This window comes from Balaenoptera ricei, chromosome 12, assembly GCF_028023285.1.
Source record: "Balaenoptera ricei isolate mBalRic1 chromosome 12, mBalRic1.hap2, whole genome shotgun sequence".
Lineage (NCBI taxonomy): Eukaryota > Metazoa > Chordata > Mammalia > Artiodactyla > Balaenopteridae > Balaenoptera > Balaenoptera ricei.
Genome location: NC_082650.1, coordinates 94,065,094 through 94,090,889, shown reverse-complemented (window position 1 = coordinate 94,090,889; position 25,796 = coordinate 94,065,094). Strand labels below are relative to the sequence as shown.

General features: G+C 37.7%; 1 protein-coding gene and 1 pseudogene across 1 annotated transcript in view; one reads left to right on the top strand and one right to left on the bottom strand.

Annotated features, from left to right (window-relative positions):
- The window catches only part of LGSN (lengsin, lens protein with glutamine synthetase domain), a 113,784-nt gene extending 89,540 nt beyond the window's left edge, over positions 1–24,244 (bottom strand). Inside the window, exon 1 of the mRNA XM_059941651.1 lies at positions 24,193–24,244. Coding sequence (XP_059797634.1) covers positions 24,193–24,244 — 52 coding nt within the window. The remainder of the gene's footprint in view (positions 1–24,192) is intronic.
- LOC132376132 (small ribosomal subunit protein eS7-like) lies at positions 24,243–24,829 on the top strand (annotated as a pseudogene).
- Positions 24,830–25,796: the final 967 nt, after the last annotated feature.

Here is a 25,796-nt window from a genome sequence, read left to right as displayed (position 1 = left end):
GCTTCAGGTTTGAAATGTGAGAAAACCTGTTTGGCAGGAGCAGGAGTACTGGGCATATTTATTGGGCAGGTGTACTGTTAACAGAGAGACAAGAACATTTCCTTATAGGCTGTAAACTTGTTCAGGATTCCAGGAATGGGGGAAGCAAAGAGAGAAGGAATATAGCAGAGGCCCCACCAAAAGATGAATAAAGTGGGCATCCAGGACCTTTAATGCACAGATTACCCTGTTAGACAGCAGCAGACATCGTCCTAGCTTAACGTAAGATGAAACACAGTCAACTGCTCCACACGAACATATTCAGGATGCATTCTTACAAATGTAGTTTCTGTAAATGTTATAAATGCATACATATTTCCAATAGCCTTTCAGCAAATGACATTGTGCCTTGTGGCATTTCATATGGAGAGTCCATTAAATTGGCATTATTGGTCATCCAATCTCCCAAAATTAATATTATGTGAAATAAAACACAAAGCCAATATTAAAAATATATTATAAAGTCGTTATTACAACATACAGAGAATACGTGAATATGTAAATAAAATTGGATGTTTATAGCAACCTGGTCATAGGTAAATTCAATAAATTGTTCTGTAACAATGTCCTGATCACGCACAAGCATAAAGTCAGAGTTGTCTGCATTTTCTAGCCATTACAATTTATAAGATTTATACACACAAACATCTTATTGGTTCTATTAGGATTGGTTTATTGTTGTCTAATCATTTTTAGTTATTCCTTTTCCCGGGTTTGACATATTAAGTGTTCTGTGAGATGTATGCTTTTTCTTGAAAACCGATTCTTATGAATTGAAGTAGCTGGGTTTCTTTACGTTTGTTCTATTTACTAAGGTACCTGGCACAAAAATGCACTAAAACCTAGAGCGGTAGCTTTTTGTAAATGCTCATGAATTTGTATTGTTAATATAATTGTCACCCCACTTATAATTTGTGTGATACTGTATGTATGTAGAGATTGAGTTGCCAGTTAAAAAAAAAAAGTAGCCTCAAAAAAATGCATACATGAGAGCTATTTATTCTGTGTGTGTGTATACATACACATGCAGATATATAGATAAAGACAGATGATATATAGATAAATAGAGAATATTGGTTCTATTTCTTTGGAGAACCCTGACTAATACAGGTAATAAATATGGATAGTAAGGTCAAGGAAGTCTCTGAAAAATTATGCTAGGTTATTACCTTAAATAAAAGTTTGCCTTTATGGGCTGGCAACCGCGAAGTACTTGGGAGAGTTGGGCTGAGGTCAGGTGGATGTAATGTTAAGGTTTGTGGTGCTTTTGAGGCAGGAAAAGCCAAGAAGATGCACACCATGTGTCAAAATCTGTGAGATAACAGAAGGATTTAAGGGGAAATTTATAGTACTAAATACCTAGTAAATAAAAATACAGGTCTCAAAACAATGACCTCGGCTTTCACCTTAGGAAACTAGAAAAATGAAAAGTCAAGTGAAATCCAAGTAAGCACAAAAAAGAAAGTAATAAAAGATGTGACATCACTCTAGATTCTACAGAGAGTAAAATGTTAATAGAGGAGTATTATTGTGGTGAACAGACTTTAAGATATTCCCATGATCCCCACATCTTGGTGATCCTGACTTTGTATAATACCCTCCCCCTGAGTGGGAGCAGGACCTGTGACCTGTTTCTAACCAATGAAATGTGGTGAAGGCAATGGTATGATGATGGGATATTATGGTAGCTTTCTTGCTAGAGTCTCTCTTTCTCCATTGCTGGCTTTCAAGAAACAAGCTGCCATGAATCCTACAACCACAAGAAAATGAATTCTGCCACAACCCCATAAAGCTTGGAAGCAAATCTTCCCCTGGCCAAGCCTCCGATGAGAACCCAGGCCTGGTCTATACCTTGATTGCAGCTTTGTAAGACCCTAAGAAGAGGACCCAGAAAGGAACCCAGACTCTTGATCCTCAGAAACTGTAAGATAATAAATGTGTGTTTTAAGTCACTAAGTTTGTGGTAATTTGTTATATAAAAATAGATAATTAATAAAACTATGAATAAATGTATGCCCATAAATTTGATAACTTAGATAAAATAGGCAGTTCCTTGAAAAATACAACTTACCAAATCTCACCAAAGAAGAAATAGATCATATATTATCTACCAAGAAAGTTCTAGAACACATATGTGAGTTTAGCAAGATTTCAGGGTATGATCAATACACAAAGAATCTATTTTATTTCTATATATTAGCAATCAATAATCATGAACTGGAATTCTTAAAAGTATCTTTTATAATATTATGAAAAATATTAAATACCTAAGGTAGGTATATTTGACAAAATCATTAAATGTCTCTCTAAACTGACATTATCTTTCCTTAGATACATTAATAGCTATAAAATCAGATCAGCCTTCTCAGCCTCTTTAAGACTGTTTTACACATGTCTAAACTTCTTGATCAAGTATTCGTTTTACTTAACTGTCAGACACAACCAATTTATCTTTTTTTTTTTAATTTATTTTATTTATGGCTGTGTTGGGTCTTCGTTTCTGTGCGAGGGCTTTCTCTAGTTGCGGCAAGTGGGGGCCACTCTTCATCGTGGTGCGCGGGCCTCTTCACTATCGTGGCCTCTCTTGTTGCGGAGCACAGGCTCCAGACGCGCAGGCTCAGTAATTGTGGCTCACGGGCCTAGTTGCTCTGCGGCATGTGGGATCTTCCCAGACCAGGGCTCGAACCCGTGTCCCCTGCATTGGCAGGCAGATTCTCAACCACTGTGCCACCAGGGAAGCCCCCCCAATTTATCTTTTGATAAGTTCAAACTGTTTGCAACCATTATGGTGGTAGTTCTTTTTTTTTTAATCTCTTATTTTTGGCTAAGTTAAACAATTCTTTGAGTTGAAATAGTTTTTTTTTTCTAATTTTTAAAAATTATTTATTTATTTATTTATTTATTTATTTATGGCTGTGTTGGGTCTTCGTTTCTGTGCAAGGTCTTTCTCTAGTTGCGGCAAGCGGGGGCCACTCTTCATTGCAGTGCGCGGGCCTCTCACTATCGCGGCCTCTCTTGTTGCGGAGCACAAGCTCCAGATGCGCAGGCTCAGTAATTGTGGCTCACGGGCCTAGTTGCTCCACGGCATGTGGGATCTTCCCAGACCAGGGCTCGAACCCGCGTCCCCTGCATTGGCAGGCAGATTCTCAACCACTGCGCCACCAGGGAAGCCCATGGTGGTAGTTCTTAACCACGAAACTTTGAGGTCAGATGACCTAATTTTAAATTCGATCCTGACAGTTAATTGTTGTATAACCAAAGGCATTAGATATTACATTATATCTAATATAATATTTTGTACCTCAATTTCCTGATTTATAAAATTTGGTTAATGAGACTTAATGGCTCTGTCTTCAGATGCCTATGTTTTTATATCACCTCTGCCACTTTTTTACTATATGATTCAGAACATGTTAAATAATATTTCCAGTCTTCAATATGACCTCATCTGTAAAATAAGATAATAATAATACCTACACCTCATAATATGGTTATGAAGATTAAATGACATAAAGTGTCTAAATGATTTATATTACTACTGGGTATGTAATAAATGTTAGCTTTTATAAAGTTTGCAAAGGTTTTACAGGTTCAACACATATAAAGTCTCATAATGTTGGTGGGTATAACTCCTTTTTCCTTTTCTCTGCAACTGAGCCATTTCAAAACTCAGTAAAGAATACATATTTGTCAAAATGCTTTGTTCTTTTATAGACATTTAATCAAAAGTAGGACTTTATAATATTATAAAATTAAGTAAAGTCTTGATGGAATGAATATATGAATATGAAGAATGACCCTGAAACAAGGGATATTTGAGAACATTACTTTTTCAAACTTTACTTAGCAGTAGACCTTTTTTTCAAATAAAATCTTACTTGGAATATATATATATATCAAGTATATAAAGCAGGTAAAAGAGAAGTTCCTTAGTTGAACCCTAAGCTCACAAGTGAGCATTTATTACATACCAGGTGCAATTCTAAAATTGTAGCAATCTCTATTGAGGTTCTGGGATTCCCCTTAGAGCCCTAAAGTGCAATGAACACAGTTTAAAACCCACTCCTTTGGAATTGTAAGCCATTCAAGGGCAAAAACCTTATGATGTATATTTCAACCAAATAGCTAGCATAGTATTGGGCACCTAGTGAGTGTCAAGTAAATATTGTTGGGATTGGCTGGCACACAAGAATCTAAGGAAATCTAGTAAATGGCTGTTGCCTTATGTTCCAAACACCACTTCCTCAGGGTAAAACCAGTTCCTTTCTAAGTCCCAGGCAAAGAGGGTTTTAATTAATCTAGGTCAAAAATCTCGATCCAGCTTATGTCCTGAGGCTATTTAGAAGCACAGACTGGGCCACCTACTGAATAACCATGCCTAGAGTTGTCCTGAGTGCTCCTCAGGACACACTACATTCCACATCTGAATGGCCTCAGGGCTCCAGAGTAACTCCAGGAACCGCTTCCTGAAATTTACTAAAAATGTGATGAGGTCTCCAAGGAATAATACTGACTGTCCTGCAGATCTCCAAAGTTTTCTTGGTCAAAGTCTATGGTTCATGATTTGGAATGTTCCCAAGCACCAGGAATTATGATGTGAGCTAACATTTACACAGGCACTGTCCCAACGGCTTTCAGTTTTCAGTTTCAAGTTTTATATCAAGCAAGGGGATAGCAGGTGCGGGGAAAGTAAGCCAGGGCATCAGAGACAAGATAGATGCACCAGGACATAGCCTTGGCTTATGCATTCTCTCCTTCTTAAATGTCATATCTCCCCCATTACTGAATTTCAAGATCTGTTCTTGAGGACAGAGTCTTTGATCTAAAGTTCTATTGCACTGTTCATGCTACTAATGGGTCTAATAATAATTTTTTCATTAAGGCTTTATGAAGTGCCCAATACTGTGCTAAAACACTTATCAACCATTATTAAATGTGCAAGTTCTTAATGAATATTTGGCAATTAAAAGCTCTAAAACAAAATATTTTATGTGGAAGTACAGGTAAATTAAGCAAACAAAACAAAACAAGAAAGGATAAAATGAATCTTTGTTATAATCTAATAATAAAGGCAAAGAGAAAAACTAAAAATAGTAATTTTTTTTTCAGGATTTTTTTAGACACTTGAAATGAAGACAAATTAGGAGGAAGAAATATTGATTAGAAAGTCATTTTCTGGCTTAAGTCAATGGATTGAAAACAGAAATATTTAGAGGGCATTATAATCCCTATAAACCATTATAAAAATTCTAAAAAAGTGAAGACAGTTTCTAAATTAAAATGCCAGTGAGAGTGGTGGTGGCAGCGTTGGTGGCGGCGATGGCGCCCGGGCAGCAGCAGCAGCGTCAGCCCTGAGCAGGGTATCTAGCCAAGAGAAATGAAAACATATGTCCACACAAAGACTTATGTGCACCAGAGCCTCCCATCAAGCCTCTTAGATAGCCTCAACCACCAGAGGGCAGACAGCAGAAGCAAGAAAAACTACAATTCTGCAGCCTGTGGAACAAAAACCACATTTACAGAAAGATAGACAAGATGAAAAGTCAGAGGGCTATATACCAGATGAAGGAACAAGAAAAAACCCCAGGAAAAGAACTAAATGAAATGGAGATAGGCAACCTTCCAGAAAAAGAATTCAGAATAATGATAATGAAGATGATCCAGGACCTCGGATTAAGAATGGAGGCAGCTTCAATCACAGTTCGGGTTTCCCTACCTAGGAGCTGGTTACCATGGTGTTTTCTGCTCGAGAGGGAGAGTATATCAACTCTCTATATGCCATCAGTTTATATGCCCTCTGGCGTCACTTGCCTCCAGGAATCCAATGCTTGCCTCCAGGAATCCAATGCTCCAATCCAATCCTCTCTCTCTCCAGATTTCAGCCGTGTGGATGAAAGGCTCTTGGTGCTCCAGCCAGGCATCAGGGCTGTGTCTCTGAGGTGGGAGAGTCAACTTCAGGACATTGGTCCACAAGAGACCTCCCAGCTCCACGTAATACCAAACTGTGAAAATCTCTCAGAGATCTTCATCTCAACATCAAGACCCAGCTTCACTCAACGACCAGCAAGCTACAGTGCTGGACACCCTATGCCAAACAACTAGCAAGACAGGAACACAGCCCTATCCATTAGCAAAGGGGCTGCCTAAAATCATAATAAGGCCAAAGACACCCCAAAACACACCACCAGATGTGGACATGCCCACCAGAAAGACAAGATCCAGCCTCATCCACCAGAACACAGGCACTAGTTCCCTCCACCAGGAAGCCTGCACAACCCACTGAAACAACCTTAGCCACTGGAGACAGACACCAAAAACAATGGGAACTACGAACCTTCAGCCTGTGAAAAGGAGACCCCAAACACAGTAAGATAAGCAAAATGAGAAGACAGAAAAACACACAGCAGATGTAGGAGCAGGGTCAAAACACACCACACCTAACAAATGAAGAGGAAATAGGGAGTCTACCTGAAAAAGAATTCAGAATAATGATAGTAAGGATGATCCAAAATCTTGGAAATAGAATAGACAAAATGCAAGAAACATTTAACAAGGACATAGAAGAACTAAAGAGGAACCAAGCAATGATGAAAAACACAATAAATGAAATTAAAAATACTCTAGATGGGATCAATAGCAGAATAACTGAGGAAGAAGAACGGATAAGTGACCTGGAAGATAAAATGGTGGAAATAACTACTGCAGAGCAGAATAAAGAAAAAAGAATGAAAAGAACTGAGGACAGTCTCAGAGACATCTGCGACAACATTAAATGCACCAACATTCGAAGTATAGGGGTCCCAGAAGAAGAAGAGAAAAAGAAAGGGACTGAGAAAATATTTGAAGAGATTATAGATGAAAACTTCCCTAATATGGGAAAGGAAATAGTTAATCAAGTCCTGGAAGCACAGAGAGTCCCATACAGGATAAATCCAAGAAGAAACACGCCAAGACACATATTAATCAAACTATCAAAAATTAAATATAAAGAAAACATATTAAAAGCAGCAAGGGAAAACCAACAAATAACACACAAGAGGATCCCCATAAGGTTAACAGCTGATCTTTCAGCAGAAACTCTGCAAGCCAGAAGGGAGTGGCAGGATATACTTAAAGTAATGAAGGAGAAAAACCTACAACCAAGATTACTCTACCCAGCAAGGATCTCATTCAGATTTGATGGAGAAATTAAAACCTTCACAGACAAGCAAAACCTGAGAGAGTTCAGCACCACCAAACCAGCTTTACAGCAAATGCTAAAGGAACTTCTCTAGGCAAGAAACACAAGAGAAGGAAAACACCTACAATAACAAACCCGAAACATTTAAGAAAATGGGAATAGGAACATACATATCGATAATTACCTTCAATGTAAATGGATTAAATGCTCCCACCAAAAGACACAGACTGGCTGAATAGATACAAAAACAAGACCCATATATATGCTGTCTACAAGAGACCCACTTCAGACCTAGGGACACATACAGACTGAAAGTGAGGGGATGGAAAAAATATTCCATGCAAATGGAAATCAAAAGAAAGCTGGAGTAGCAATTCTCATATCAGACAAAATAAACTTTAAAATAAAGACTATTACAAGAGACAAAGAAGGACACAATATAATGATCAAGGGATCGATCCAAGAGGAAGGTATAACAATTGTAAATATTTATGCACCCAACATAGGAGCACCTTAATACATAAGGCAAATAAAAACAGCCATAAAAGGGGAAATCAAGGGCAAAACAATCATAGTAGGGGACTTTAACACCCCACTTTCACCAATGGACAGATCATCCAAAATGAAAATAAATAAGGAAACACAAGCTTTAAATGATACATTAAACAAGATGGACTTAATTGATATTTATAGGACATTCCACCCAAAAACAACAGAATACACATTTTTGTCAAGTGCTCATGGGACATTCTCCAGGATAGATCGTATCTTGGGTCACAAATCAAGCCTTGGTAAATTTAAGAAAATTGAAATCGTATCAATTATCTTTTCTGACCACAACACTATGAGACTAGATATCAATTACAGGAAAAGATCTGTAAAAAATACAAACACATGGAGGCTACACAATACACTACTTAATAATGAAGTGATCACTGAAGAAATCAAAGGGGAAATCAAAAAATACCTAGAAACAAATGACAATGGAGATACGACGACCCAAAACCTATGGGACGCAGCAAAAGCAGTGCTAAGAGGGAAGTTTATAGCAATACAAGCCTACCTCAAGAAACAGGAAACATCTCGAATAAACAACCTAACCTTGCACCTAAACAATTAGAGAAAGAAGAACAAAAAAACCCCAAAGCTAGCAGAAGGAAAGAAATCATAAAGATCAGGTCAGAAATAAATGAAAAAGAAATGAAGGAAACAATAGCAAAAATCAATAAAACTAAAAGCTGGTTCTTTGAGAAGATAAACAAAATTGATAAACCATTAGCCAGACTCATCAAGAGAAAAAGGGAGAAGACTCAAATCAATAGAATTAGAAATGAAAAAGGAGAAGTAACCACTGACACTGCAGAAATACAAAAGATCATGAGAGATTACTACAAGCAACTCTACGCCAATAAAATGGACAACCTGGAAGAAATGGACAGATTCTTAGAAATGCACAAACGGCCGAGACTGAACCAGGAAGAAATAGAAAATATGAACAGACCAATCACAAGCACTGAAATTGAAACTGTGATTAAAAACCTTCCAACAAACAAAAGCCCAGGACCAGATGGCTTCACAGGTGAATTCTATCAAACATTTAGAGAAGAGCTAACACCTATCCTTCTCAAACTCTTCCAAAATATTGCAGAGGGAGGAACACTCCCAAACTCATTCTACGAGGCCACCATCACCCTGATACCAAAACCAGACAAAGATGTCACAAAGAAAGAAAACTACAGGCCAATATCACTGATGAACATAGATGCAAAAATCCTCAACAAAATACTCGCAAACAGAATCCAACAGCACACTAAAAGGATCATACACCATGATCAAGTGGGGTTTATCCCAGGAATGCAAGGATTCTTCAATATACGTAAATCAATCAATGTGATACACCATATTAACAAATTGAAGGAGAAAAACCATATGATCATCTCAATAGATGCAGAGAAAGCTTTCGACAAAATTCAACACCCATTTATGATAAAAGTCCTGCAGAAAGTAGGCATAGAGGGAACTTTCCTCAACATAATAAAGGCCATATATGACAAACCCACAGCCAACATTGTCCTCAATGGTGAAAAACTGAAACCATTTCCACTAAGATCAGGAACAAGACAAGGTTGCCCACTCTCACCACTATTATTCAACATAGTTTTGGAAGTGTTAGCCACAGCAATCAGAGAAGACAAAGAAATAAAAGGAATCCAAATCGGAAAAGAAGAAGTAAAGCTGTCACTGTTTGCAGATGACATGATACTATACATAGAGAATCCTAAAGATGCTACCAGAAAACTCCTAGAGCTAATCAATGAATTTGGTAAAGTAGCAGGATACAAAATTAATGCACAGAAATCTCTTGCATTTCTATACACTAATGACGAAAAATCTGAAAGTGAAATTAAGAAAACACTCCCGTTTACCATTGCAACAAAAAGAATAAAATATCTAGGAATAAACCTACCTAAGGAGACAAAAGACCTGTATGCAGAAAATTATAAGACACTGATGAAAGAAATTAAAGATGATACAAATAGATGGAAAGATATACCATGTTCCTGGATTGGAAGAATCAACATTGTGAAAATGACTCTACTACCCAAAGCAATCTACAGATTCAATGCAATCCCTATCAAACTACCACTGGCATTTTTCACAGAACTAGAACAAAAAATTTCACAATTTGTATGGAAACACAAAAGACCCCGAATAGCCAAAGCAATCTTGAGAATGAAAAATGGAGCTGGGGGAATCAGGCTCCCTGACTTCAGACTATATTACAAAGCTACAGTAATCAAGACAGTTTGGTACTGGCACAAAAACAGAAATATAGATCAATGGAACAGGATAGAAAGCCCAGAGATAAACCCACGCACATATGGTCACCTTATCTTTGATAAAGGAGGCAAGCATATACAGTGGAGGAAAGACAGCCTCTTCAATAAGTGGTGCTGGGAAAATTGGACAGATACATGTAAAAGTATGAAATTAGAACACTCCCTGACACCATGCACAAAAATAAACTCAAAATGGATTAAAGACCTAAGTGTAAGACTAGACACTATCAAACTCTTAGAGGAAAACATAGGCAGAACATTCTATGACATACATCACAGCAAGATTCTTTTTGACCCAGCTCCCAGAGAAATGGAAATAAGAACACAAATAAACAAATGGGACCTAATGAAACTTAAAAGCTTTTGCACAGCAAAGGAAACCATAAACAAGACCAAAAGACAACCATCAGAATGGGAGAAAATATTTGCAAATGAAGCAACTGACAAAGGATTAATCTCCAAGATTTACAAGCAGCTCATGCAGCTCAATAACAAAAAAACGAACAACCCAATCCAAAAATGGGCAGAAGACCTAAATAGACATTTCTCCAAAGAAGATATACAGATGGCCAACAGACACATGAAAGAATGCTCAACATCATTAATCATTAGAGAAATGCAAATCAAAACTACAATGAGATATCATCTCACACCAGTCAGAATGGCCATCATCAAAAAATCTAGAAACAATAAATGCTGGAGAGGGTGTGGAGGAAAGGGAACTCTCTTGCACTGTTGGTGGGAATGTAAATTGATACAGCCACTATGGAGAACAGTATGGAGGTTCCTTAAAAAACTACAAATAGAACTACCATACGATCCAGCAATCCCACTACTGGGCATATACCCTGAGAAAACCATAGATCAAAAAGAGTCTTGTACCAAAATGTTCATTGCAGCTCTATTTACAATAGCCAGGACATGGAAGCAACCTAAATGTCCATCGACAGATGAATGGATAAAGAAGATGTGGCACATATATACAATGGAATATTACTCAGCCATAAAAAGAAATGAAATGGAGGTATTTGTAATGAGGTGGATGGAGTTAGAGTCTGTCATACAGAGTGAAGTAAGTCAGAAAGAGAAAAACAAATACAGTATGCTAACACATATATACGGAATCTAAGGGGAAAAAAAGCCATGAAGAACCTAGTGGCAAGACGGGAATAAAGACACAGACCTACTAGAGAATGGACTTGAGGATATGGGGAGGGGGTGGGGTGAGATGTGACAGGGTGAGAGAGTGTCATGGACATATATACACTACCAAATGTAAAATAGGTAGCTAGTGGGAAGCAGCCGCATAGCACAGGGAGATCAGCTCGGTGCTTTGTGACCACCTAGAGGGGTGGGATGGGGAGGGTGGGAGGGAGGGAGATGCAAGAGGGAAGAGATATGGGAACATATTGTATATGTATAACTGATTCACTTTGTTATAAAGCAGAAGCTAACCCACCATTGTAAGGCAATTATACTTCAATAAAGATGTTTAAAAAAAAAAAAAAAAAAATACTCTAGATGGGATCAATAGCAGAATAACTGAGGAAGAAGAACGGATAAGTGACCTGGAAGATAAAATGGTGGAAATAACTACTGCAGAGCAGAATAAAGAAAAAAGAATGAAAAGAACTGAGGACAGTCTCAGAGACATCTGCGACAACATTAAATGCACCAACATTCGAAGTATAGGGGTCCCAGAAGAAGAAGAGAAAAAGAAAGGGACTGAGAAAATATTTGAAGAGATTATAGATGAAAACTTCCCTAATATGGGAAAGGAAATAGTTAATCAAGTCCTGGAAGCACAGAGAGTCCCATACAGGATAAATCCAAGAAGAAACACGCCAAGACACATATTAATCAAACTATCAAAAATTAAATATAAAGAAAACATATTAAAAGCAGCAAGGGAAAACCAACAAATAACACACAAGAGGATCCCCATAAGGTTAACAGCTGATCTTTCAGCAGAAACTCTGCAAGCCAGAAGGGAGTGGCAGGATATACTTAAAGTAATGAAGGAGAAAAACCTACAACCAAGATTACTCTACCCAGCAAGGATCTCATTCAGATTTGATGGAGAAATTAAAACCTTCACAGACAAGCAAAACCTGAGAGAGTTCAGCACCACCAAACCAGCTTTACAGCAAATGCTAAAGGAACTTCTCTAGGCAAGAAACACAAGAGAAGGAAAACACCTACAATAACAAACCCGAAACATTTAAGAAAATGGGAATAGGAACATACATATCGATAATTACCTTCAATGTAAATGGATTAAATGCTCCCACCAAAAGACACAGACTGGCTGAATAGATACAAAAACAAGACCCATATATATGCTGTCTACAAGAGACCCACTTCAGACCTAGGGACACATACAGACTGAAAGTGAGGGGATGGAAAAAATATTCCATGCAAATGGAAATCAAAAGAAAGCTGGAGTAGCAATTCTCATATCAGACAAAATAAACTTTAAAATAAAGACTATTACAAGAGACAAAGAAGGACACAATATAATGATCAAGGGATCGATCCAAGAGGAAGGTATAACAATTGTAAATATTTATGCACCCAACATAGGAGCACCTTAATACATAAGGCAAATAAAAACAGCCATAAAAGGGGAAATCAAGGGCAAAACAATCATAGTAGGGGACTTTAACACCCCACTTTCACCAATGGACAGATCATCCAAAATGAAAATAAATAAGGAAACACAAGCTTTAAATGATACATTAAACAAGATGGACTTAATTGATATTTATAGGACATTCCACCCAAAAACAACAGAATACACATTTTTGTCAAGTGCTCATGGGACATTCTCCAGGATAGATCGTATCTTGGGTCACAAATCAAGCCTTGGTAAATTTAAGAAAATTGAAATCGTATCAATTATCTTTTCTGACCACAACACTATGAGACTAGATATCAATTACAGGAAAAGATCTGTAAAAAATACAAACACATGGAGGCTACACAATACACTACTTAATAATGAAGTGATCACTGAAGAAATCAAAGGGGAAATCAAAAAATACCTAGAAACAAATGACAATGGAGATACGACGACCCAAAACCTATGGGACGCAGCAAAAGCAGTGCTAAGAGGGAAGTTTATAGCAATACAAGCCTACCTCAAGAAACAGGAAACATCTCGAATAAACAACCTAACCTTGCACCTAAACAATTAGAGAAAGAAGAACAAAAAAACCCCAAAGCTAGCAGAAGGAAAGAAATCATAAAGATCAGGTCAGAAATAAATGAAAAAGAAATGAAGGAAACAATAGCAAAAATCAATGAAACTAAAAGCTGGTTCTTTGAGAAGATAAACGAAATTGATAAACCATTAGCCAGACTCATCAAGAGAAAAAGGGAGAAGACTCAAATCAATAGAATTAAAAATGAAAAAGGAGAGGTAACCACTGACACTGCAGAAATACAAAAGATCATGAGAGATTACTACAGGCAACTATATGCCAATAAAATGGACAACCTGGAAGAAATGGACAGATTCTTAGAAATGCACAACCTGCCGAGACTGAACCAGGAAGAAACAGAAAATATGAACAGACTAATCACAAGCACTGAAATTGAAACTGTGATTAAAAACCTTCCAACAAACAAAAGCCCAGGACCAGATGACTTCACAGGCGAATTCTATGAAACATTTAGAGAAGAGCTAACACCTATCCTTCTCAAACTCTTCCAAAATATAGCATAGAGAGGAACACTCCCCAACTCATTCTACGAGGCCACCATCACCCTGATACCAAAACCAGACAAAGATGTCCCAAAGAAAGAAAACTACAGGCCAATATCGCTGATGAACATAGACACAAAAATCCTCAACAAAGTGCTAGCAAACAGAATCCAACAGCACATTAAAAGGATCATACACCATGATCAAGTGGGGTTTATTCCAGGATTGCAAGGATTCTTCAATATACGCAAATCAATCAACGTGATACATCATATTAACAAATTGAAGGAGAAAAATCATATGATCATCTCAGTAGATTCAGAGAAAGCTTTTGACAAAATTCAACACCCATTTATGATAAAAGCCCTGCAGAAAGTAGGCAAAGAGGGAACTTTCCTCAACATAATAAAGGCCATATATGACAAACCCACAGCCAACATTGTCCTCAATGGTGAAAAACTGAAACCATTTCCACTAAGATCAGGAACAAGACAAGGTTGCCCACTCTCACCACTATTATTCAACATAGTTTTGGAAGTGTTAGCCACAGCAATCAGAGAAGAAAAAGAAATAAAAGGAATCCAAATCGGAAAAGAAGAAGTAAAGCTGTCACTATTTGCAGATGACATGATGCTATACATAGAGAATCCTAAAGATGCTACCAGAAAACTACTAGAGCTAAACAATGAATTTGGTAAAGTAGCAGGATACAAAATTAATGCACAGAAGTCTCTTGCATTTCTATACACTAATGACGAAAAATCTGAAAGTGAAATTAAGAAAACACTCCCGTTTACCATTGCAACAAAAAGAATAAAATATCTAGGAATAAACTTACCTAAGGAGACAAAAGACCTGTATGCAGAAAATTATAAGACACTGATGAAAGAAACTAAAGATGATACAAATAGATGGAGAGATATACCATGTCCTTGGATTGGAAGAATCAACATTATGAAAATGACTCTACCACCCAAAGCAATCTACAGATTCAATGCAATCCCTATCAAACTACCACTGGCATTTTGAACAGAACTAGAACAAAAAATTTCACAATTTGTATGGAAACACAAAAGACCTCGAATAGCCAAAGCAATCTTGAGAACAAAAAATGGAGCTGGAGGAATCAGGCTCCCTGACTTTAGACTATATTACAAAGCTACAGTGATCAAGACAGTTTGGTACTGGCACAAAAACAGAAATATAGATCAATGGAACAGGATAGAAAGCCCAGAGATAAACCCACACACATATGGTCACCTTATCTTTGATAAAGGAGGCAAGCATATACAGTGGAGAAAAGACAGCCTGTTCAATAAGTGGTGTTGGGAAAATTGGACAGATACATGTAAAAGTATGAAATTAGACCACTCCCTGACACCATACACAAAAATAAACTCAAAATGCATTAAAGACCTAAGTGTAAGGCCAGGCACTATCAAACTCTTAGAGGAAAACATAGGCAGAACACTCTATGACATAAATCACAGCAAGATCCTTTTTGACCCAACTCCTAGAGAAATGGAAATAAAAACACAAATAAACAAATGGGACCTAATGAAACTTAAAAGCTTTTGCACAGCAAAGGAAACCATAAACAAGACCAAAAGACAACCCTCAGAATGGGAGAAAATAGTTGCAAAGGAAGCTACTGACAAAGGATTAATCTCCAAGATTCACAAGCAGCTCATGTAGCTCAATAACAAAAAAACAAACAACCCAATCCAGAAATGGGCATAAGACCTAAATAGACATTTCTCCAAAGAAGATATACAGATTGCCAACAGACACATGAAAGAATGCTCAACATCATTAATCATTAGAGAAATGCAAATCAAAACTACAATGAGATATCAACTCACACCGGTCAGAATGGCCATCATCAAAAAATCTAGAAACAATAAATGCTGGAGAGGGTGTGGAGAAAAGGGAACCCTCTTGCACTGTTAGTGGGAATGTAAATTGATACAGCCACTATGGAGAACAGTATGGAGGTTCCTTAAAAAACTAAAAATAAAACTACCATACGACCCAGCAATCCCACTACTGGGCATATACTCTGAGAAAACCATAATTCAAAAAGAGTCATGTACCAAAATGTTCATTGCAGCTCTATTTACAATAGCCAGGACATGGAAGCAACCTAAGTGTCCATTGACAGATGAATGGATAAAGAAGATGTGGCACATATATACAATGGAATATTACTCAGCCATAAAAAGAAATGAAACGGAGGTATTTGTAATGAGGTGGGTGGAGTTAGAGTCTGTCATACAGAGTGAAGTAAGTCAGAAAGAGAACACAAATACAGTATGCTAACACATATATATGGAATCTAAGGGGAAAAAAAGGTCTTGAAGAACCTAGTGGCAAGACGGGAATAAAGACACAGACCTACTAGAGAATTGACTTGAGGATATGGGGAGGGGGAGGGGTAAGATGTGACAGGGTGAGAGAGTGGCATAGACATATATACACTACCAAATGTAAAATAGATAGCTAGTGGGAAGTGACTGCATAGCACAGGGTGATTAGCTCGGTGCTTTGTGGCCGCCTAGAGGGGTGGGATAGGGAGGGTGGGAGGGAGCGAGATGCAGGAGGGAGGAGATGTGGGGGCGTATGTGTATGTGTGACTGATTCACTTTGTTATGTGGCGGAGACTAGCACACCATTGTAGAGCAATTATCCTCCAATAAAGATGTTTAAAAAAAAATAAAGAATGGAGGCAAAGATTGAGAAGATGCAAGAAATGATTAACAAAGACCTAGAAGAATTAAAGAACAAACAAACAGAGATGACCAATACAATAACTGAAATGAAAACTACACTAGATCGAATCAAGAGCAGAATAACTGAGGAAGAAGAACGGATAAGTGACCTGGAGCACAGAATGGTGGAATTCACTGCTGTGGAACAGACTACAGAAAAAAGAATTAAAAGAAATGAGGACAGCCTAAGAGATCACCGGGACAACATTAAACGCAACAACATTCGCATAATAGGGGTCCCAGAAGGAGAAGAGAGAGAGAAAGCAGCAGAGAAAATATTTGAAGAGATTATAGTTGAAAACTTCCCTAACATGGGAAAGGAAATAGCCACACAAGTTCAGGAAGTGCAGAAAGTCCCATACAGGATAAACCCAAGGAGAAACACCGCGAGACACATATTAATCAAATTGGCAAAAATTAAAGACATAGAAAAATTATTGAAAGCAACAAGGGAAAAACGACAAATAACATACAAGGGAACTCCCATAAGGTTAACAGCTGATTTCTCAGCAGAAACTCTACAAGCCAGAAGGAAGTGGCATGATATACTTGAAGTGAGGAAAGGGAAGAACCTACAACCAAGATTACTCTACCCAGCAAGGATCTCATTTAGATTTGATGGAGAAATCAGAAGCTTTACAGACAAGCAAAAGCTAAGAGAATTCAGCACCACCAAACCAGCTCTACAACAAATGCTAAAGGAACTTCTCTAAGTGGGAAACACAAGAGAAGAAAACAGCCTACAAAAACAAACCCAAAACAATTAAGAAAATGGTCATAGGAACATACATATCGATAATTACCTTAAACGTGAATGGATTAAATGCTCCAACCAAAAGACACAGTCTTGCTGAATGGATACAAAAACAAGACCCATTTATATGCTGTCTAAAAGAGACCCACTTTAGACCTAGGGACACGAACAGACTGAAAGTGAGGGGATGGAGAAAGATATTCCAGGCAAAAGGAAATCAAAAGAAAACCTGAGTAGCTATACTCATATCAGATAAAATAGACTTTAAAATAAAGAATGTTACAAGAGACAAGGAAGGACACTACATAATGATCAAGGGATCAATCCAAGAAGAAGATATAACAATTATAAATATATATGCACCCAACATAGGAGCACCTCAATACATAAGGCAACTGCTAACAGCTATAAAAGAGGAAATTGACAGTAACACAATCATAGTGGGGGACGTTAACACCTCACTTACACCAATGGACAGATCATCCAAAATGAAAATAAATAAGGAAACGGAAGCTTTAAATGACACAATAGACCAGATAGATTTAATTGATATTTATAGGACATTCCATCCAAAAACAGCAGATTACACGTTCTTCTCAAGTGCGCATGGAACATTCTCCAGGATAGATCACATCTTGGGTCACAAATCAAGCCTCAGTAAATTTAAGAAAATTGAAATCATATCAAGCATCTTTTCTGACAACAACGCTATGAGATTAGAAATGAATTACAGGGAAAAAAAAGTTAAAAACACAAACACATGGAGGCTAAACAATACGTTACTAAATAACCAAGAGATCACTGAAGAAATCAAAGAGGAAATCAAAAAATACCTAGAGACAAATGACAATGAAAACACGATGACCCAAAACCTATGGGATGCAGCAAAAGCAGTTCTAAGAGGGAAGTTTATAGCTATACAAGCCTACCTAAAGAAACAAGAAAAATCTCAAGTAAACAATCTAACCTTACACCTAAAGAAACTAGAGAAAGAAGAACAAACAAAACCCAAAGTTAGCAGAAGGAAAGAAATCATAATATCAGAGCAGAAATAAATGAAATAGAAACAAAGAAAACAATAGCAAAGATCAATAAAACTAAAAACTGGTTCTTTGAGAAGGTAAAGAAAATTGATAAGCCATTAGCCAGACTCATCAAGAAAAAGAGGAAGAAGACTGAAATCAATAAAATCATAAATGAAAAAGGAGAAGTTACAACAGACACTGCAGAAATACAAAGCATCCTAAGAGACTACTACAAGCAACTCTATGCCAATAAAATGGACAACCTGGAAGAAATGGGCAAATTCTTAGAAAGGTATAACCTTCCAAGACTGAACCAGGAAGAAACAGAAAATATGAACAGACCAATCACAAGCCATGAAATTGAAACTGTGATTAAAAATCTTCCAACAAACAAAAGTCCAGGACCAGATGGCTTCACAGTTGAATTCTATCAAACATTTAGAGAAGAGCTAACACCTATCCTTCTCAAACTCTTCCAAAAAATTGCAGAGGAAGGAACATTCCCAAACTCATTCTATGAGGCCACCATCACCCTGATTCCAAAACCAGGCAAAGACATTACAAAAAAAGAAAATTACAGACCAATATCACTGATGAATATAGATGCAAAAATCCTCAACAAAATACTAGCAAACAGAATCCAACAGCACATTAAAAGGATCATACACCACAATCAAGTGGGATTTATCCCAGGGATGCAAGGATTCTTCAATATACGCAAATCAATCAATGTGATACACCATATTAACAAATTGAAGAATAAAAAAAAATGATGATCTCAATAGATGCAGAAAAAGCTTTTGACAACATTCAACACCCATTTATGATAAAAACTCTCCAGAAAGTGGGCATAGAGGGAACCTACCTCAACATAATAAAGGCCATATATGACAAACCCACAGCAAACATCATTCTCAACAGTGAAAAACTGAAAGCATTTCCTCTAAGATCAGGAACGAGACAAGGATGTCCACTCTCACCACTATTATTCAACATAGTTCTGGAAGTCCTAGCCACGGCAATCAGAGAAGAAAAAGAAATAAAAGGAATACAAATTGGAAAAGAAGAAGTAAAACTGTCACTGTTTGCAGATGACATGATTCTATACATAGAGAATCCTAAAACTGCCACCAGAAAACTGCTAGAGCTAATTAATGAATTTGGTAAAGTTGCAGGATACAAAATGAATGCACAGAAATCTCTTGCATTCCTATACACTAATGATGAAAAATCTGAAAGAGAAATTATGGAAACACTCCCATTTACCATTGCAACAAAAAGAATAAAATACCTAGGAATAAACCTACCTAGGGAGACAAAAGACCTGTATGCAGAAAACTATAAGACACTGATGAAAGAAATTAAAGATGATACCAACAGATGCAGAGATATACCATGTTCTTGGATTTGAAGAATCAACATTGTGAAAATGACTGTACTACCCAAAGCAATCTACAGATTCAATGCAATCCCTATCAAATTACCAATGGCATTTTTTACGGAACTAGAACAAATCATCTCAAAATTTGTATGGAGACACAGAAGACCCCGAATAGCCAAAGCAGTCTTGAGGGAAAAAAACGGAGCTGGAGGAATCAGACTCCCTGACTTCAGACTATATTACAAAGCTACAGTAATCAAGACAATATGGTACTGGCACAAAAACAGAAACATAGATCAATGGAACAAGATAGAAAGCCCAGAGATAAACCCACGCACCTATGGTCAACTAATCTATGACAAAGGAGGCAAAGATATACAATGGAGAAAAGACTGTCTCTTCAATAAGTGGTGCTGGGAAAACAGGACAGGTACATGTAAAAGAATGAAATTAGAATACTCCCTAACACCATACACAAAAATAAACTCAAAATTGGTTAGAGACCTAAATGTAAGACTGGACACTATCAAACTCTTAGAGGAAAACATAGGAAGAACACTCTTTGACATAAATCACAGCAAGATCTTTTTTGATCCACCTCCTAGAGTAATGGAAATAAAAACAAAAATAAACAAGTGGGACCTAATGAAACTTCAAAGCTTTTGCACAGCAAAGGAAACCATAAACAAGACGAAAAGACAACCCTCAGAATGGGAGAAAATATTTGCAAATGAATCAACGGACAAAGGATTAATCTCCAAAATATATAAACAGCTCATTCAGCTCAATATTAAAGAAACAAACACCCCAATCCAAAAATGGGCAGAAGACCTAAATAGACATTTCTCCAAAGACATACAGACGGCCACGAAGCACATGAAAAGCTTCTCAACATCACTAATTATTAGAGAAATGCAAATCAAAACTACAATGAGGTATCACCTCACACCAGTTAGAATGGGCATCATCAGAAAATCTACAAACAACAAATGCTGGAGAGGGTGTGGAGAAAAGGGAACCCTCTTGCACTGTTGGTGGGAATGTAAATTGATACAGTCACTATGGAGAACAATATGGAGGTTCCTTAAAAAACTAAAAATAAAATTACCATATGACCCAGCAATCCCACTACTGGGCATATACCCAGAGAAAACCGTAATTCAAAAAGACACATGCACCCGAATGTTCATTGCAGCACTATTTACAATAGCCAGGTCATGGAAGCAACCTAAATGCCCATCAACAGACGAATGGATAAAGAAGATGTGGTACATATATACAATGGAATATTACTCAGCCATAAAAAGGAACGAAATTGAGTCATTTGTTGGGACGTGGATGGATCTAGAGACTGTCATACAGAGTGAAGTAAGTCAGAAAGAGAAAAACAAATATCGTATATTAACGCATGTATGTGGAACCTAGAAAAATGGTACAGATGAGCCGGTTTGCAGGGCAGAGGTTGAGACACAGATGTAGAGAATGGACATATGGACACCAAGGGGGGAAAACTGCGGTGGGGTGGGGATGGTGGTGTGCTGAATTCGGTGATTGGGATTGACATGTATACACTGATGTGTATAAAATTGATGCCTAATAAGAACCTGCAGTATAAAAAAACAAACAAACAAAACAACTAATACTAAACTTTCATTGGGTTATTTGTATGGAAATATGTGAATATAAATGTTTCAGACATTACATGAAATTTCTAAAAATCTTATATGTTCTGGTATAATGTTATAAGTCATAATTCTAGTTATTACCTTAAAATGTATATCTCAGAAATAACTAATTTTCTTGTCAACTGCCTTGTTATGAACTTTCATCAAATTTTTAACTGTGGTCATTTTTAAGTCTTTTGTCATTTACAGACAGTTCTGTGTGTACTCTGATGCTTTTGCAAATATGTTCCTATAAAAGGGTTTCATCTTCAAGAAATTCATGGAAAAGACTCTGACAAGTACAGGTTTCTGGTAACTGACTGTACTGCTGAACTGAATGAATAAGCATTTTCAGAACTCTAATGAAAAACTGATGAACTCATAAAAGTGCTAACAAAAGATCAAGATGAAAAAAATATTAATTACATGGGACTGAGTGAACTGATGAGGATGCGTATAATTTTTGTGACTTTCTGTCTGAATTAAAAAAAAATCCAACAAGGACTCAGAGGCAAAGAATATACAAATAAATTTTCACTGCAAATTAAAGGAGCTGTTACAGTGGAGGATTACTGGACTGAATGTCAATATTATGACATGGTATGAGTGTGTTTCATGTTTGGTAATTGCAATCATTGTTGCTTTTGTTGTGGTCATCCATGTACAATGCTTGGTGTCAGTCTATTTATCTCTTGTAAAAATAAAATACAGTGTGTGTGTGTGAAAGAAAAAACAACAAAAAAAATAAATTACTTTTAAAAACCCGTGAAAAAAAAAAAAAGTAGTTTCTCATTCATTAGTTACATGTGTTAAAGGGCAAGATGTACACAATTACGGCCTTCTCTGTGATCAGCAGTCACAACAAAGCTATCATGTTCCTTGAGCCATGTGGCAAGGACAGGAAGCCCTGGAGATGCAGGCTGCGTCAGAGGACATGCTGTGCAGGTGGAGATCCCGGAAGAAAAGTAGGATCACAGGAGCACAGCCCGAGGCCACCAAGATGGAGCAACAAAATGAGATTTATGGAGAAACTAAACTCTGTTCCAGGTAAACCTCATTCAGCCAAGGTGAAGATTAAGATTAAGGCTGAAAGATATAGAAAATTAAAGTTTACTAGGCACAAATTCTGTTATGTGTTATTTCATTTGAAGACACGAACTATGAAACTTTTGTTTAAAAGCTGGCTGTTTTTGCCTATTTTTATAGCATGTCTGATAAAGAAAGTTTGGTGAATACTAATGGTGATAAGTAAATAAACTTACAGCAAGGACTAAATGGACGGGTCTCCCAGTTTCCGCATTCCCCCATCACCTCCACGTGCCACACACACACAAAGTCTATTTATTATCCATACAACAGAATAAGTGATTCTTTTGCCATATAAGTCAGATCGTGTTACTTTTCTGCTTAAAATTCTCTAGTGCTTCCCCATTTTATTTGCAATACAATACAGACCTTACCAAGTCAAAAAAGCCCTACCAGAATTTTCCAAACCATGCATCATGCTCATTTATGGATCATGAAATAAGGTTCCCCAGAAACCCACAACTGAGGTCTCCCCTTATTTTCTTCAAGTGCAAAAGTCACATACCCAGAGAGAACTTTTCTGACTACCCCATAGAAAGTAGCCCCATCAACATTTTCACTCTCTTTTTTCTTACCCTACTTTATTTTTCTCCAAGGCTTTTATTATCAAATGAGATATCATGTATTTATTTGTGTTTGTTTCATCCCTTGCTTTACTGAAATGTATGCTTCATGAGAACAGGGACTTCACCGTATTCACTACTGTATCCCCATGCCTAGAACAATGGGGTCTCAAAAATTTGATGATGATGAATGGATGGATGGAGAGAGGGATGAGGTAATAGGATGGCCTTGAGGAAATAATATGCTAAGAGGACTCTGGAGCTAACAGATGACCCAGTTTCCTTCTGGAAAGACCACCTTGCCTGTCACGTCCCCCTGCTGTACACGCCAAACACACACATATACACACACCTCCCTCACTGCCACCTGCAGGACTCTACCTACTGTTAACAATATCAGGAGAGGTAAGGCTTCAGCCAGGTGGCAGTGGGGAGAAGAGTGTGGAGTGAGTATTTGTGTGATTATCTGCTTTGCCCTGCCTAGATTGAAGGCTTTAAAGGGATGCCGAGAAGCAAGATTGTCTACAGACCCTAGAATCTGGCTTTAAAGGCTATACTAGCTAAAGCCTTCACTGTGGCCAGCAAGAGCTCCCAGCTAGCTCAGATCCTTAGCACCAACCCTCATCTCTTAAATTTTATCAGACTCTCACTTCAGCCTGCCTTACCCACTAATTCAACCTTATTCCAAACATTTTTCCTTCAGAAACTCCATTAATTACTCTGATTAAATATGTGGCAGTTTTAATAATTCAGCAACCAGAAAACAATTAATTTCATAGTATATGCAATATTTTTAAGCTTTAAAAGAGAAAAAAATGTTTATTTCTTAAAGCAACCATATAGAATTGGTTATTAACAAGACATTACGTCAAAATCAGTTGTTTTCAAAATAAATGAATTAGTCCACTCCATTTGCAAGTGTGCTGGCCCTTGTGACCAAGGACCCTCTACCCCCAGCTTTTGCTGCCCCTTCACCACAGATTGGCCTCCTGGGGATCCTGCCCATCCTTAAAAGGAAGGAGGCAATGACCACCATTCTCCAGATAGCAAGGCTGAGGATTAATACAGAAAGGCAGATGGAGGATTGGCTCAGAGCACTCTGATTGTAGGCCCAGCAACTCCACAGGGTTTTGAAGAATAAGAAGGCACCCTTAGAAAAATCAAGGACTTCTCTTCCTAAGCCTACCAGTGTCGGCGGCGGCAGCAAATGTTGGCCGCATTGGCAAGGTCCGGGCCATGTTCAGTGCCATCGTGAAGATCGTGAAGCCCAATGGCAAGAAGCCTGAAGAGTTCGAGTCAGACATCTCCCAGGCCCTCCTAGAGCTGGAGATGAACTGAGACCTCAAGGCCCAGCTGCAGGAGCTGAACATCACGGCCACCAAGAAAACTGAAGGTGGTGGTGGTCGGAAAGCTATCATAATCTTTGTTCCTGTTCCTCAACTGAAATCTTTCCAGATAATCCAGGTCCGGCTGTGGTGTGTGAGTTGGAGAAGAAGTTCAGCAGGAAGCAAGTTGTCTTTATTGCTCAGAGGAGAATTCTGCCTAAGCCAACTCGAAAAAGCCGTACAAAAAATAAGCAAAAGTGTCCCAGGAGCCGCACTCTGACAGCCGTGCATGACGCCATCCTGGAGGACTTGTTTTTCCCAAATGAGACTGTGGCCAAGAGAATCCGCGTGAAGCTGGATGGTAGCCGACTCATAAAGGTCCATTTGGATAAAGCACAGCAGAACAATGTGGAGCATAAGTTTGAAACATTTTCTGGCGTCTATAAGAAGCTCACGGGCAAGGATGTTAATTTTGAATTCCCAGAGTTTCAGTCATAAACAAAAATGACTAAATAAAATATTATTCACAATTTTTACAAAAGCAAGGACTTATTCATTCATTCATTCATTCATTCAACAAATATTTATTTGCCAAATATCAGCAGTCTAACACATACCAGTTATAGTTCTAAGCACTGGGGTAAAATGATGAGCAAGATAGACCAGGTGTCTACCTTCATGGAGCTTATGTTCTAGTGGGAGGGAAAGGAAAATAAATAGGAAACCAAAAAGTAAGTCAGCCAATAACCAAATAGAATCCTGTTAGAGAGTGATAAGCTGGTGCAGGAAGTAAACTGAAGTGAGGAGGGAGAGAGTGAATGAGCACCTGGGCTTGGGGTGGGTGAGGTGGGTGGTGCTTTAGTGGAGGGGACCATGGAAGGCCTCTGAGTAGTGACAGCTCGGGTGAGTGATGACAAGTGGCCACCATGCAAAGATCTGAAGAAGAAACATCCTGGCAACAGGAACAGCAAATGCAAAGGCTCTGAAGTAGGAACAAGCTTAAGTGTTGGAGAAAAAGACCAAGATAGCTACAGCCTGGTGAGCAAGGGGAGGAGTTGAAGGAAACAAGGTCAGAGAGACAGCAGGCCCCAGATCAAATATACACACATAAATATGTGTGGTTAATGTCGTTGTGAAACAATGTAAATGCCGAAATCATTCTTAAAAGAGAGGCTCTACGATGTAAAAAATTAATAACCATCAAGGTAAAAATGCCAATGGATACTCATTAAAAAAACTGGGAAAGAACAGAAGATTATATAGGAAGTAAGAAGGAAATTGTTCGGCCTGTATCAGGAAGTGTTAGCATATGTGATGTTATTCTTGATTTTGAGGAATAAAGAAAAGTAACTGATTTCTGAACATTTACAGATAAACTAACAGAATAAAAAAAGAGCATGTGTAATTTCCAAATAATTAGAAAAAATAATGCCAAAATAAATCTCTATTCATCTAGAAAGAGAAA